The sequence below is a fragment of the Chrysochloris asiatica genome, unplaced genomic scaffold (assembly GCF_000296735.1).
Source record: "Chrysochloris asiatica unplaced genomic scaffold, ChrAsi1.0 scaffold00138, whole genome shotgun sequence".
In the NCBI taxonomy this organism is placed as follows: Eukaryota; Metazoa; Chordata; class Mammalia; order Afrosoricida; family Chrysochloridae; genus Chrysochloris; species Chrysochloris asiatica.
The window spans coordinates 3,350,893-3,364,426 of record NW_006408656.1 but is presented as its reverse complement, the minus strand read 5'-3'; the positions used below and the strand labels follow the sequence as shown (position 1 = coordinate 3,364,426).

At 45.4% G+C, this 13,534-nt stretch overlaps 1 protein-coding gene across 1 annotated transcript; it reads right to left on the bottom strand.

Moving 5' to 3' along the window:
- Positions 1-6,811: 6,811 nt before the first annotated feature.
- On the bottom strand, positions 6,812-13,145 carry KRT4 (keratin 4). Its single transcript, XM_006870126.1, has 9 exons — positions 12,663-13,145; positions 10,823-11,037; positions 9,818-9,878; positions 9,367-9,462; positions 8,658-8,822; positions 8,275-8,400; positions 7,463-7,683; positions 7,080-7,114; positions 6,812-6,981 (listed from the first exon to the last, which is right to left on the bottom strand). The coding sequence occupies exons 1-9, from the start codon at positions 13,143-13,145 to the stop codon at positions 6,812-6,814; spliced, it is 1,572 nt and encodes a 523-aa protein (XP_006870188.1).
- Positions 13,146-13,534: the final 389 nt, after the last annotated feature.

Here is a 13,534-nt window from a genome sequence, read left to right as displayed (position 1 = left end):
AGAGGAACTGATCTTTCTGGAGAGCACAGTGATGAAGACATCTGGTTCTTCTGGGAGTTCTGTCATCCAGCACAAGCATTGTAAACACAAGTGCAGTGACTAGGGTATTCCCACCAGAGCAACCCCAGGTGTGGCTGGGCATGGCTCCCACTGCATAACAATGTGTCCTTTATAAACCACTTCAGTTTATGTTAGGCAGAATGGATTCTGAGGTTTTTGAGGTTGAGCCCTGTCCAGTATAGTGATGAGGTAGTCCTGGCTGAAGCAGAGAAGGATTATGGAAGAAGCCTCTGAGAAAGTGAGCAAGAACAGGGTCTGCCTTTGAGGCCAGATGAACTACTACCTGATGCCATATGGGGCCTGAAATCCAGAGCAATGGGTCCATAGGAATTCCTGAGTCCATAGTAAATCAGGATACCTTACTGCCCCCAACAGGGGAGATACCAGCCATTGCTAAAAGCCATGGATTCTGAGCCATGTTTATCATTCCTTTGGAGGGAATTGACCTGGGAGAGAAGCTTTGAGAAGCAAAGTCATGACCACCTCAGCATAGGATAAACTTTGTGCTGGACCTCCCCAGCAGACAATGGAAGAGTATTTTGGAGCCGAGGTAACAGAGAAGACATGACCTGGTCCATGAGGAAACAGGGAACAAAGCATACTAGAGAGTGCAGAAGGAAAACTAGAACATGAATTCTGATTGGAAAGTCATGAGTAATAGAAGTGATGGAAGAGGAGATAATCAGTGAGGTGAAATTATAACAGTCAGATTCATCCCTCTGAACTTGGGGGACCCAATAAATATTTTGAGAAAACAGGGTCAGTTTATACTTATCCCTAATACTTGGATTATTTGAAGCTTACATCCTAAGTATCCTAATTACTTTCTCCCTGGAATGAGTCACTGAATCACAATGTACAAAATCAGAAGCTCCTAAAATGCTTCAGTCTGGAGGTTATCCAGTCCACTCCTCTACCTCAAGGCAGACACCCACCTGGCCTCTCCTATTCTTTAGGATCCCCAAGGAGGCAATTCATCAAATCTTCTGACTTGTCCAGGCCAGCAAGGCACCACCCTGACATGACAAAGGTCTTGGTTCTAGTTGTAGTGCTCCTGCACCAGCGGAAGGCTGGCTCCTCATTAAAAATACACACACACACACACACACACACACACACACACACAAACCAGCTGTTTTTGAGTCAGTTTCAATTCATGGTGGCCCCATGTGTGTCCGGGTTCTATAGGGTTTTCAAACTGTGACCTTCGGAAGCAGATCACCAGGTCTTTCTTCCAAGTCTTCTCTGGATAAATTTGAACCACCAACCTTTGGGTTAGTAGTCCAGCACTTACTTAGCCATTTGCTCAATCCAAGGATTCCTGACTCCTTTTCTTAGAATTAGTGAATTTGGAGTTGGCAGAGTTCCCACTTACCTGTCTACCATCATCATGGCATCCAACCTCTCTGAGACTAAAGACCCCTTTAACATTAAAAAAAAAAAAAAAAAATGTGTTGACCTTCACATATGTCAGAATGTATACTTTTAATATCCTTTGGAAATGTTTTTTTTTTATTATGAATTCAGTAATAATTTTAAATTAAATAAAATTACATTTTGTTATCACATACATTGGAAAATGATAATGCATGCATTTGAAAGACAAACCATTTATTCAATCTGTAAACATCTGTACCCATTGGGTCCTCAGAACTCATACAAAAGTACAACAGCCACCTAACTGGAGTCCTTTCAGCCTTACATCTCAAACTCATGCCAACCAACTTCCTCCACTGTTGGACAGCTCTGTTCATTGGAGACAGATTACAGTGGGAGTTCCTTTTCCTTCTAAAGCACTAGTTCAGAGCTCAGGTGGGAGCAATCAGTTCAGGTCAGCAACCTTTTGTTGAGCGCCTACAATGGATCAGGTTCTATGGTAGGCTTTGGGGATAGATGGGAAGTTATGAGGAGGCAGGCACATTAAATACAGATTTTCCATACTTTCAGACAGTATTAGAGCAATAGTAGATGTAGACACTGGGGCTCTGAAAGCATAGGTAAGAAGCATTTACTTTTTCTTAGAGAATCAAGGAAGGCTCCCTGAAAGAGATGACACATGAGATAAGTCTTGAAGCCTGAGAAGGAGTCAGCGGATGAAAGGGGTGTGTATCTGGAGGAGTGGTGGGGAGTGCTCTGGGCAGCAAGATTACCAAAGTAAAGGAGCAGCACGTGACACATGGTGGCGTGTAAACCAAAAGCACTCAGCATCACTTCAGGTTGAAGTCAGGGACTGGTGGGAGAGGAGGCTGGAGAGGTCGGTTGGCACCAAGCTAAGGAGAACCATGGTTTGGCTCATTATTCAAATCTTTGGGACTTGGACTTCGTGTTCCAAGACCAGACAAGCCCAGAACAAGGCGTGTTTGAGAGAACAATCTCAGAATGAGATGGGGAGGGAACTCTGGGTCAGCTGCTTTCAGGGTGTGTCCTTTTGGCTTTTGACGTCGTTTGGCCTCCCATCTGGGAACTGCCACATCGGCACCTTCCTCCATTCTACACCTTGCAATTGCTCCTCCTCCTTTCCCACTCTTGCTTACTATAAGGAAATGTTTGCTGGGAGAGGGACTTGGAGGCCCATTGTCATTTCTTTGTGTTTACAATGACACGCATTCCTTCAGTATTTGTGCGACCCTTCTATATACTGTCATTAAATGCCATCAAGTTTGTTCCAACTCATAGCAACCATGTATAGGGTTCCCAAGAAGCAGCTGATAGGTTTGAACCACCAACTTTATGGTTAGCAGTCCAGAGCTTATCCTATCACGCCACTCCAGGACTCCTTCCATATACTAGGGGCTATGAATCTGCTACTTCTGAATCTCCTTAGATTGCTTATCCAACATCTCATGGTCACCTTACTTCTTACTATAATCAAACCGTCTGCTTTAAATCCAACTGGATTTTCTCACATTCCTTAGTGGAGAGAGTAAGATTCATGCTTTTCAAATAATTGCACAAAAATAAATTTAAACCTCTTCATAACTTTCTGTATGCCAGATTAAATGATCTCTTGATGAATTTTCCTCTTCCCTTTTTATCTTTCATTTCAAGCAACCTGTTTGCTAACTTCCTAAAATCTTTTGGGGATTCTGCCACTGAAGACAAAAGGGTGATTTTGCTTATTTCCAAACCTCTTTTTGAGGAGGCACAGCTGCCAAACATGATTCAGCACAAATACAAGTGGACAGCCCTTAACATGAAGATGAATCTTGCACATTTATCCAGGGCAAACCTGACTGCCAACATTATTGTCACGTTAAGTGTTTTGCCTACACTTCTGTTTCCTCTTGCTTATCTCAGGACATGGAAGTCCGGTGTTTGAACGTAGAAGGTTGATGTCCTTCCTGGAAGATGCCTAAGAAGAGGTAGTTCTCACTGCCTTTTCTCTTGGTCCCTCAGTCTATTTTATCCACAGCAGTCAGAATGATCCTTTTAAATGTCAGAACATGTCTGATCTTTGCTTAAAACCCTACAATGGCTTCTCTTCTCATCCTGAGTAAAAACTGGCCTCAGTCCAGATTAATACTTGTCTGATCTTTTTGGATACTTGCAATAAGGTAGGGAAACTTTAGAAGTGTAGGCAAGAATTTTCTGGAACTGAGAGGACTGGGTTCAGAGCAGAGGGACTTGGTGTATGGGAGGGACTTATGCAAATACAGCACTTACTTGGGAACTGGAAGTCTGGGTCAAACCTGGGGTGGAGCTGCTGCCAGGTCTGGAATGTGGGTGGTGGGAACCAGAGCAGGAGTCAAAGATTTGCAAGCCCATAGCCGGGCACTTAGATGTGACAAATGATCTCAGTGTACTAAAGGGCAAACAGCGTTCAAAAGGGAGAGCATGGAGCCTCTGAAGGGGTAGGCAATGCAACTGTGTCCCCATAGCTTGCCTGAACAAAGAGAGTTGGCCAGGATCCAGCTCAGAGGATCTATAAGAAGGTGCACCTATTATCTATCTCAGAAGAGCATGTTTCCCCTCAGTCATCTTTAGAGTAGCTAGCCAGCCCCAAGCCTATGAAACATGGTCAGGATCCACTCCCTTGGATTATTCTGGAAATAGAGGCCAGTGAGATTTTTTTTTTGCCCCTTTTTTTTAAATAAAACAGTGGTTTTCTTATGTACATACAAAAGATACAACGTTCACATTGTTGTTGTTGTTAAGTTGGTTCTGACCCATAGCAACCCTGTATAGGGTTTCCGAGGAGTGACTGGTGAGCTTGAACCACCAACCTTGCAGTTCAACCAGGTTTGCAGTCGGGCACATTAACCCACAGCGCCACACCAGGACTCCCAAAATGTTCACATAATCACTTGCAAATACAAGTACACTTATTCAAGACACACTTACATTTATACAATCCACATCCTGTCTTTGCTGTATAAATAATTCCATTCAACTGAGGTGGCCCCAAAGAGCCCTAGCAGCACACCCAGGCAGCCAGCTGCTCCCACACCTCTGTTGTCGCTTACTAAGAAATGCATTAGCCTGCCCCTTGCTTCTCTCAGTGGCCCATCTCAACCTGCAACTTCCTGATGGTTGAAGTCAAGAAACCCTATCTCTGGTTCCTACCCTTGACTCTTCCTCCCCAGCCTAGAGACTTAGAAAAGAGCCAATTGGCCATTTCTCAGGGAAGAGGTGCAGTGGTGGGAAAAAGTCAAAGTCTGACTGACTTCAGGGACTTCCTGTTTTGACAGACTCAGAGGTGAGCCCTCAGACAATAGGGAGATTAGGACGCACTGGGGATGAGCAAAGCCATCAGCCCTGGGAGCGGTAGCAGCTCCAGGCAGAGTGCCCTAAGATTAACCCTTTGCTCTTCTGCCCTGCTTCCCAGAGGCAGGGCAGCTCTGAGACTGGAGAAGGGCTAGCCTTGGGGAAACTGTGCTTTTCTGTCTCCATGCAATAAGACTCATGGGGACTTCATCGGAGCGAACCAGTTGGGCAGCCAAGGGAAATAGTGTACTCTGTATCTGTTACAGGCTAAATCAGCTAACTCCTGGTGTGGCACTGTGGGTTAATGTGCTAGAATGTAAAGTCGATTTGACCATAAGGTCGATGGTACAAGATCACCAGCCGCTCCTTAGAAACCCTGTACAAGGTCATTATGGGTCAGAACTGACTTGATGGCACTCAACCAACAACATGTTTGGGAAGAGGGCATTGGGGTGGTAGTGTTCTCCCTTTCCATGTAGAACACTCAGGTTTGAGTCCCAGCAAAAACACATAGAGTACAGTCACCACCTGGCTGTCACTGGAGGCTGGCATGTTGCTATGATGCTGAGCAGGTTTCAAGAGAACTTTCAGACTAAAACTAGAAAGAAAGGTTTGGTGATCTGCTTCCAAAAATCAGCCAATGAAAGTCCCATGGATCACAATGATCAATCTTCAACTAATCGTGGCATTGGCACAAGACAGGGAAGCATTTCATTCCATGGTACATGGAATCAGGCCATGAGGTGGACCAACTCCATAGCAGCTAACAACAACCACAAAAACTAATGAAGAAGAGTCAAGAAACTTTATGTCCTGGGATATCATGTCCTGTTACCTAGGCTGTTGCTGTTAAGTGATGTTGAGTTGGTTCCTATTCATAGGGACCCTGAATAGGGTTTCCTCACTCTGCATTTCACCAACCAGGACATCCAGAAAAGGTCTCAATCAAGCAGCTTCACCCTCCACTGCTCCAGAAGACCTACCCCCTCCCCCTTCCCCCACCACTCAAGGGCAACAACATAAGCACCACATTGGACACAGCTGAGGAGGTAGGGCAACAAGTAGGTAGGCTCCATAAGACCCGCATGCCCTTGTGGATTCCTGTAGCAGCTTGTTTGTCCCATGGGATTCAGCTCCATACGTAGAGTTGAATAAAAATAGGGAGGCCTTACTGGACACTGAGAATAAGCACCTTCCACCCTACCTCTTATTCTACAGTCAATGGAACCTCCTTGACTACCTTCTCCTCGTTCCTTTCATGTGTCCTCATACCTCCAGACTTAGATTCCTTCCCCAAGTTTTCCCTACAATGGGCATTCTTTGTATCATTGTTGGTTGTCTTTTGAGTCTGTATATCTTCTCTGTAAGCAACTCTCAGGCCCCAAACACTGCTCTTCTTCCTCCCTAATCTGGGTACCTTAGAAGTAGAGGTCTGAGAAATTAAGTGATGACTTAAATCTGTATAGATAGATCTTGCTGACCCCAGTGGCCACTTTCACCTGAATTATCTGAAGACAGAGGAGTCTGGAAGCTTCTCTCCAAGGAACAAAGACAATTGCTCAGAATGAATGACAAAAGCATTTTATTGAAGATCACCAGAAGATAGGTAGAGTGAATGAGAAGAGTTCAATGGGACACTGAATGGTTCTTGTCCTGACTCTGTGAGGTCAGTTGATGCCAGATGTCCTGATGAGGAAGGATATCCAGGATTTTCTGGGAGACACACTGGGCTGGAAGGGGATGTATGTAATCCTGGCAATTTGGAGATGAAGCTCCTGGCTATTTTTCTCCTCTGTCCATAGGAGGTTATAGGTCAGTTGACACTCCACCAGGCCCAAATTGAGAAGAAGCCTCCAAACTTCAAGAGGGCAGAGCCCAAGCCCCAGCAGAAAAGATCATTCAGGAACAAAGAGTTCCCAGGGGACAGTGGAAGTGATACTGGTCAGATGAGCCCCAAAAAGGGATGGTGAAGATAGGGTAGTGAAAGCATGGAAACACCAGGACTGGAACCTTTTGGGCTCAGAGGGCTTCAGGGACTATGTCTCATCTACCGGTGGTATCTCTTGCTGATGGTGGTAGAAGAGATAATCTTGCTACTGGAACTGCCACAGACTCCACTGCCAAACCCAAAGCCACTTCCAGAGCCAGATCCAAAGCCACCACCCAGGCCAAATCCTCCGCCAATGCCTCCAGCACTGGCACTACCACCAACAATGGCTGTGGAGAAAGGCAAAGAACATGGATTATTTCAACAGGGCTGACAACTAAGCGAACCAACCCAACCAAATGGTTATGGCGGACACAGAAGTACTTACAGATGCTTACAGCATTCTGGCATTCTCCAGACATTCTGTGGGGAGGGGAGAGAGAACAGTGAGGCACAGTAAGGCCCAGAGCCATATTCCACTCCAGGTGCATATCTCAAGCATTTTCCCCATGTGCTTACTATGTTTACAAAGCTTCTGATTTCCATCCACCACCTCTTCTCATTTCTTATCCTATCCCATTCTTGAATAACCAAATTGTAAGACCCGAACATAAATTGTTACATTGTCTTGGTTCATAATGTACCAGCATTATATTGAAGCAAGGGCTCAGAAAAGGTGTAAACAGATGAGCCTGTAACGAACACCCTTCATCCTTCATATTGCCCTCTTCACATTGCCCTACCCCCTTCATATTGCCATACCACCCTGACCTGCACTCCTCGCCCTCCAGCAGCTTGCGGTAGGTGGCAATTTCAACATCAAGGGCCAGCTTCACATTCATGAGCTCCTGGTACTCGCGCAGCATCCGGGCCAGTTCCTCCTTGGCCTTCTTCAGGGCAGCCTCCAGCTCTACTCGCTTGCTAAACGCGTCTTTGAGGGCCAGATCGCCACGCTGCTCTGTGTCTGCCACAGACGCCTGCAGAGTCTGGCACTATAGACATGAGCATTATATAGACAATCCTTAGTATCTGTTCTCAAGGCCTCTATACCTGTCTCCTACCCCAGAGCCAACTTTCCTTGGGTTAAGAGATCAAGAATTTGTGGTGTCCCCATCTTCCTTGATTCATATGTATTTCTCACTCTAAGCAGAACCCCCTAATGCCCCTCCCCATAGACTCATTAGATTAAGATGAGCAAAAACTAATGAAGAAGAGCCAAGAAATCTTATATACTGGGGTATCACGCCCTGTTACCTAGGATACTGCTGGAAAGATCTGAGTATGGCTTATATGCTGCTGTTTGCTGTTAAGTGATGTCGAGTTGGTTCCTACTCATAGGGACCCTGTATAAGGTTTGCAAGGTATGGCTGGTGGGTTTGAACTGCAGATCTTGTGGTTAGTAGGCCAGTGCTTTTCCTACAATGCCACACCAGGACTCCAATAGCTTATATAAAGAGCTACAAATCCTCTATCAATCAGGTCAGGGTCATCTGGCCTAGTACCTAATCCGTTCATCTACTGTGGAGAATCTGCTTTAGGCCATTGGCCTTGCACGTTGGTTAGAAGGAGGAGGTGGTACTTGCCTGCTTCTTGACATTCTCAATCTCAGCCCGTAGCCTCTGAATCATTCTGTTGAGCTCTGATATCTCACTCTTGGTGTTCTTCAGGCTGTCACCATGCTGGTCAACTGAAACCTGGAGCAGCTGTATCTAGTGTCCAGGAGACACAGGAAACCAGGTGGGTGTCAGAGGTGTTTAGGTAGAGAACATTCTAAAGTCAATAGACTCAGAGAGAAAGTCCACAGGTGGTAAGGATAATACAAAAATATCAAATAGTCCCAAACCAGGCTGGAATAATCAATTCACTTCTGACTTTTCAAGTTCAAGCTAAGGATTGCATACTCACAGACATCAAAAATAGATCCTTGTAAACCATTCTCATCTCCTGAGAGACCTTCACCACCCACCTGGGACTGGTACAGGGCCTCAGCCTCTGCCTTGCTCCTCTGGGCAATCTCCTCATACTGGGCGCGGACCTCAGCAATGATGCTGTCCAGGTCCAGGCAGCGGTTGTTGTCCATGGACAGGACCACAGATGTGTCACTGACATGAGTCTGCATCTGGCACAGCTCCTGCAAGTTTAATGTCTCACATCAGCCCCCAGCAGAGTTTTCTCTAACCTCTGACCCCAGAAATCTACTTCTGTGGAAATGGCCATGTCACAGGCTCAGATGGATGCAGGCTAGGCATTTCCAGTACATGTTGGAGTGGAGGCAGGGGGGAGGTAAATATCTATGTAGGAACCAAGTGACTGGTGACATCTCAAGATAGAAAACCAATTCCTGTAGTCTTTTTTGCTTCCTGGAAATCCTAAGACAATCCATGCCTATGTTCAGTATGTTGGATAGAAGGGAATAGAATGGACCCATTTCTCCAGAGTAATGTTAGACAGCAATTAAGTCAAGTCCAAGCAATCTTTACATTTTGTTCTTCTAGGACAACATTTGGTTCTGAGAACCTCCCAGCTGAATCTCTCACTTCAATTTTTTTCATCCATGACCTTGCCCTGAAGTAAGGGAGCTGGACTCCTTTCAAAAACTGTGAATTCCACCCAGAAGTCACTGAGGTAGGGAATTCCCTTTCCCTGAATGGAAAGAGGCAGAATAGAGTCCTCACCGCATCATACAGGGCCCTCAGGAAGTTGATCTCATCGCTAAGAGCCCCGACCTTGGCTTCCAGCTCCACCTTGTTCATGTAAGCAGCATCCACGTCCTACAGAGAAGGGGGGTAGGGGGGTGGGATTAGAGATAAAATGCAGGAATTACAATGGGGGCAGGATGTTAAGTGATACCCAAAGCAGAACCTGGTGGCCAATCCTTTGATATATTTTACCCCTAAATCTACCTGCAGACATGGAAGCTAATTATCCAGATGGGCTTTCCTCCCAATACTAATTCTTCAGAACCTGGTTCAGTTTGCCCACTTCTTTTGGCTATATTGACTTGAATAGCAACAAATGGGATGGAAATGAGGCAGAGATTGAGCAAATCTACAGTTCAAGCCAAAGACTATGCCTAAAAAGAAGAGGTATCCTGAAAGTCCTTTCTTATCCTCCTTTATTTCTTACCTTCTTGAGGACCACAAAGTCATTCTCAGCAGCTGTACGTTTGTTGATCTCATCTTCATACCTGGGAGTGGGGACAAAAGGAAAAAGAAAACCCCCTTAATGAGCTAGTGTCTCCCAGATCTTTGCTGCTTGTTTTCAAACATCTAGCTATTTGGAAACATTGGGTAATCGGTAATATTCTCTCATGTTCATTTAGATATTCATTCAACTTACACTTAACTAATTATTGCATACAAGATGACAGTCTAGACACTAGTTTATTCAGAGACATGAACAGCAAACGTTAAAAAGATTATTTTCAAGAGATGACGCGTGAGAAGTGCCAACAATAATCTCATTGAGTTGGTTTCCACAGAAGGGCTATTTTTTCATTCAGATGGTGAATTAAATTCTCAAGAGTGTTGCCAACACTCCAGTTCCCTTCATTCAGTGTGAGACCAAATTGAGAGAGAGGCTGGTTTTAAATCAGCCCCATGCCATACTGAGCATAACACGAGCCACTGTGTGTTGACTCTTCGCTGTATATTCAGCTGTTTTGCCTTGTGCTTTCTCTACTTCATTAGTTTCACAACCCTGTAAGTATAAGGTACTTTCACTTAAAGATGAAGAAAACTGAGTTTCAGAGAAGTAAAGCAACAGTTAGTAAGGTTACACAGCTAGTAAGTGGAGGAGTCAGTATTCAGACCAGGTCTACTTGTCCCTACAACCTGTTTTCTTATGACCATGCCACACTGCTTTTCATCTGCTTGGTTTCTAAACTTGTTTTTGTATGGCAAATCTCTGAATCTATCATTCATTTTCTGTTTGAGGTTCCACATGGACCTAGACCTCGCCTCATTAAAGTGCAATCCTGTGGATGCAGGGAACATACTAGATAACTTTCCTAAGCTTTTGGAGATCTCTTCAAAGCCTGGGATTCTAAACCACTGGAGAGAAGTCCAGGAGGCCAGTATGTCCAGGCAGATTTGTGTGTTGAATGGTCTCTCCTCCCTCCTCCCCACGTACTTGGTCTTAAAGTCCTCCACGCTGTCCTGCATGGCCTTCAGCTCAGACTGAAGACGCCCTTTGTCATTGATAAAGCCATCCAGCTGCTTCCTCAGGGCACTAAGGTAGCTTTCAAAGAAGGGCTCAAGGTTTTTACTGGATGTGGTGGTTGTCTGCTGCTGGAGGAGGTTCCATTTGGTCTCCAGTATCTTGTTCTGTTGCTCCAGGAACCGCACCTATGTTGAAAAAGACACAAGCCGACTGATGAGAGCCTGAAGCTTTGACAAGAGGACCAGTCAAGGCCAACGTCCTCACAGTCCGTTCAAGCCTATCAGGCAACCCAGAAGTCACCTTAGTAGAACTACCATGTTGCAACCATTCATAGAATCAACATGGTGGCCCCGCTCCGGGGCCATGTGGGTTGTGGAGAACAGAGCACAACCAGAGTATCAAAGCCTGACAATGTAACAAGAACAAAGTCCTAACCAACAAGATCCAAAGTTCATGGGAGGAGCTCTTGAGAAGAACATTGAACTTCTATAAAGTAATGAAATAATAAAATAAAATTAAGAGAAACAACCAAAAACTAGGCTATTGAATTCAAAATGATCTTGACACAAGGCAAAGGAAAGATCAGTTCAGTAAAGATACTGTTTAAATTAGTTTGCTTATAAATGAACCCAGTGTGTTCCTATGAATCTGTGTACAACTGAACACAGCTATCTAAGATCAAGGCCCTAGACCTAATTCAAGGGGACTTCCTGTCCCGTAATGGAAAGATAAACTAAGGTTTCAACTTAGCATGACATTTCCATCTCATGTGCTTCAGAATTGGAAGGAAGTGGGTGAAGGTGACTAATCACAGTTTAAACTCATAAGAGGGTATGAGGGGAAATGAAATAAGGAAGCATCAAGCTTTTTGTCTAGCTTTCATACCTGCAGACACTAAAGTCACAGTAAAGCCTCTTCAATCTACTATGGGCTCATTCCATCTAGCTAGAAGAACAAATATTCCCATCAGTCCCAAAACTGTTCTTGCCCCATACTGAGAGGACTGAGACATTGATGCATGGAGAACAGGGAAAGCCTTGACTACAACCACTCCACTCATCCATCCAGTCACTGATTTTGGGGTGCCTCGGCTCTCTGGGACTCATCTGCTAACTATTTTCTGTCATACTTTACTATACTTGAGCTTAAAGAACTCAAACTTCTAGACTTATCATGAAGAAGAAAGTTGGGTTACAAAAAAGAAAGGAGGTCCATTCCTTTCTTTCTCTGAACAGATCCTGAAGAAGAAAATGTTGCCCAGAGGCAAAGGGATAAAAGGGATGATCCTGAAGGACCAGGGTGGTACAGGTTTTCCCATCTGCCCTGCTGGAGTCCCGCTCCTATGGAAAACCAGCTCTAAGAACAGAAGAAATAGCAGTTTAGTTACTAGCAGGAGAAACTTTCATAAGCACCTCAATGCCAATTTTTCTACATGCTGCTGTAATTAAATGATCTAATTAATTCATGGAGCTGACTGTGTTATTCCCAAAAGCAAAATATGAGAAAAAGCAGGAATATGATTATCCTCCTTCATAGCTGGGATGACCAAAGCAAAATAAGTTGGATGATTTGCCTAGTAGCAGCATATCCAGAACACTCCAAACATTAATTGCTTTAAGCATTCTATCTTCTTACTAGCCATGGGACAAGGAGAAATAACTGGGAATAATTATTCCTCCTTTACAGCTAGAAAATAGAGGCCCAGAGAAGTTCAATGTTTTGCCAATGCCCATGGCAGGCTCAAGCTAAGGTCCCAGGGCACTGGAACCTTGACTTCTACCAACCCTTTCTGGCCAAAGAAACAGCTCACCTTGTCAATGAAGGAGGCAAACTTGTTGTTGAGGGTCTTGATCTGCTCCCGCTCCTCAGTCCGAACCCTCTGGATCTCGGGGTCGATCTCCACATGGAGTGGTGTCAGCAGGCTCTGGTTGATGGTGACCTCCTGAATTCCCCCAGCAGGACAGACAGGACCACCCCGACCATTGAAGTTACCCCCAAATCCACCGCCAAAACTGCCAGCTCCAAAACCTCCAGCTCCAAAACCCCCAGCTCCAAAGCCTCCAGCACACCCAAAGCTGACACCTTGCCTAGAACCAACCACGCTCATGCAGCTGTTCTTTTTGCCTCCAAGATTGTAAAGGCTCCTGCTGCCAAAGCCCCCAGAGGAGCAGCGACCTCCACCCCCAGATATAGAGGCAGAGCTGAAGGCACTTCTTCTGCCTCCACCAACAACAGCTGAACCACAGCTAAAGCCCCGGGACCCGCCTCGGATGCACTGCTGTTTGGAGATCATGGCTGGAGGAAAGTGAGCAAGCTCAGAGGTATCGAAGAGAAGAGAGAGGAGCAGGTTGATGAATGTCTGAGCCCTCAGCCTGGGTCTCTTATATGTGCTGGAGCAGAAGGGCTTGGTAACAGGGGCATAAAGGGAAACATCTGAAACATCTCTGGGCTGGGCCCTTGGCACTCACCCATCCTCCTCACACCTGCTGAGCATGTCACTAAACACACCTACAGAAGTCATTTGGAGGGCACGGGTTTCTGAATCCCATCACACTCCCCTCCAGGAGAACCTGAACTTTCGCCCAGGGCCACCTGGATCAGCGGGCCCTGCCTGGCCCACTCCTCCGTTGCTCTTCCATTCCAACCAGCCCCATGACGGCCTCTTCTCTCATGCCACAGAAT

What these genes read in the sequence shown, in the direction of transcription:
- KRT4 (XM_006870126.1), bottom strand. Translation starts at nt 13,145, where the DNA reads ATGATCTCCAAACAGCAGTGCATCCGAGGCGGGTCCCGGGGCTTTAGC. An exon ending in TGAGGGCCCTGTATGATGCG is followed by an intron (nt 8,823 to 9,366) that starts GTGAGGACTCTA and finishes TTAAACTTGCAG; the next exon opens with GAGCTGTGCCAGATGCAGAC. An exon ending in AGGCCCTGTACCAGTCCCAG is followed by an intron (nt 8,401 to 8,657) that starts GTGGGTGGTGAA and finishes CCTGGACACTAG; the next exon opens with ATACAGCTGCTCCAGGTTTC.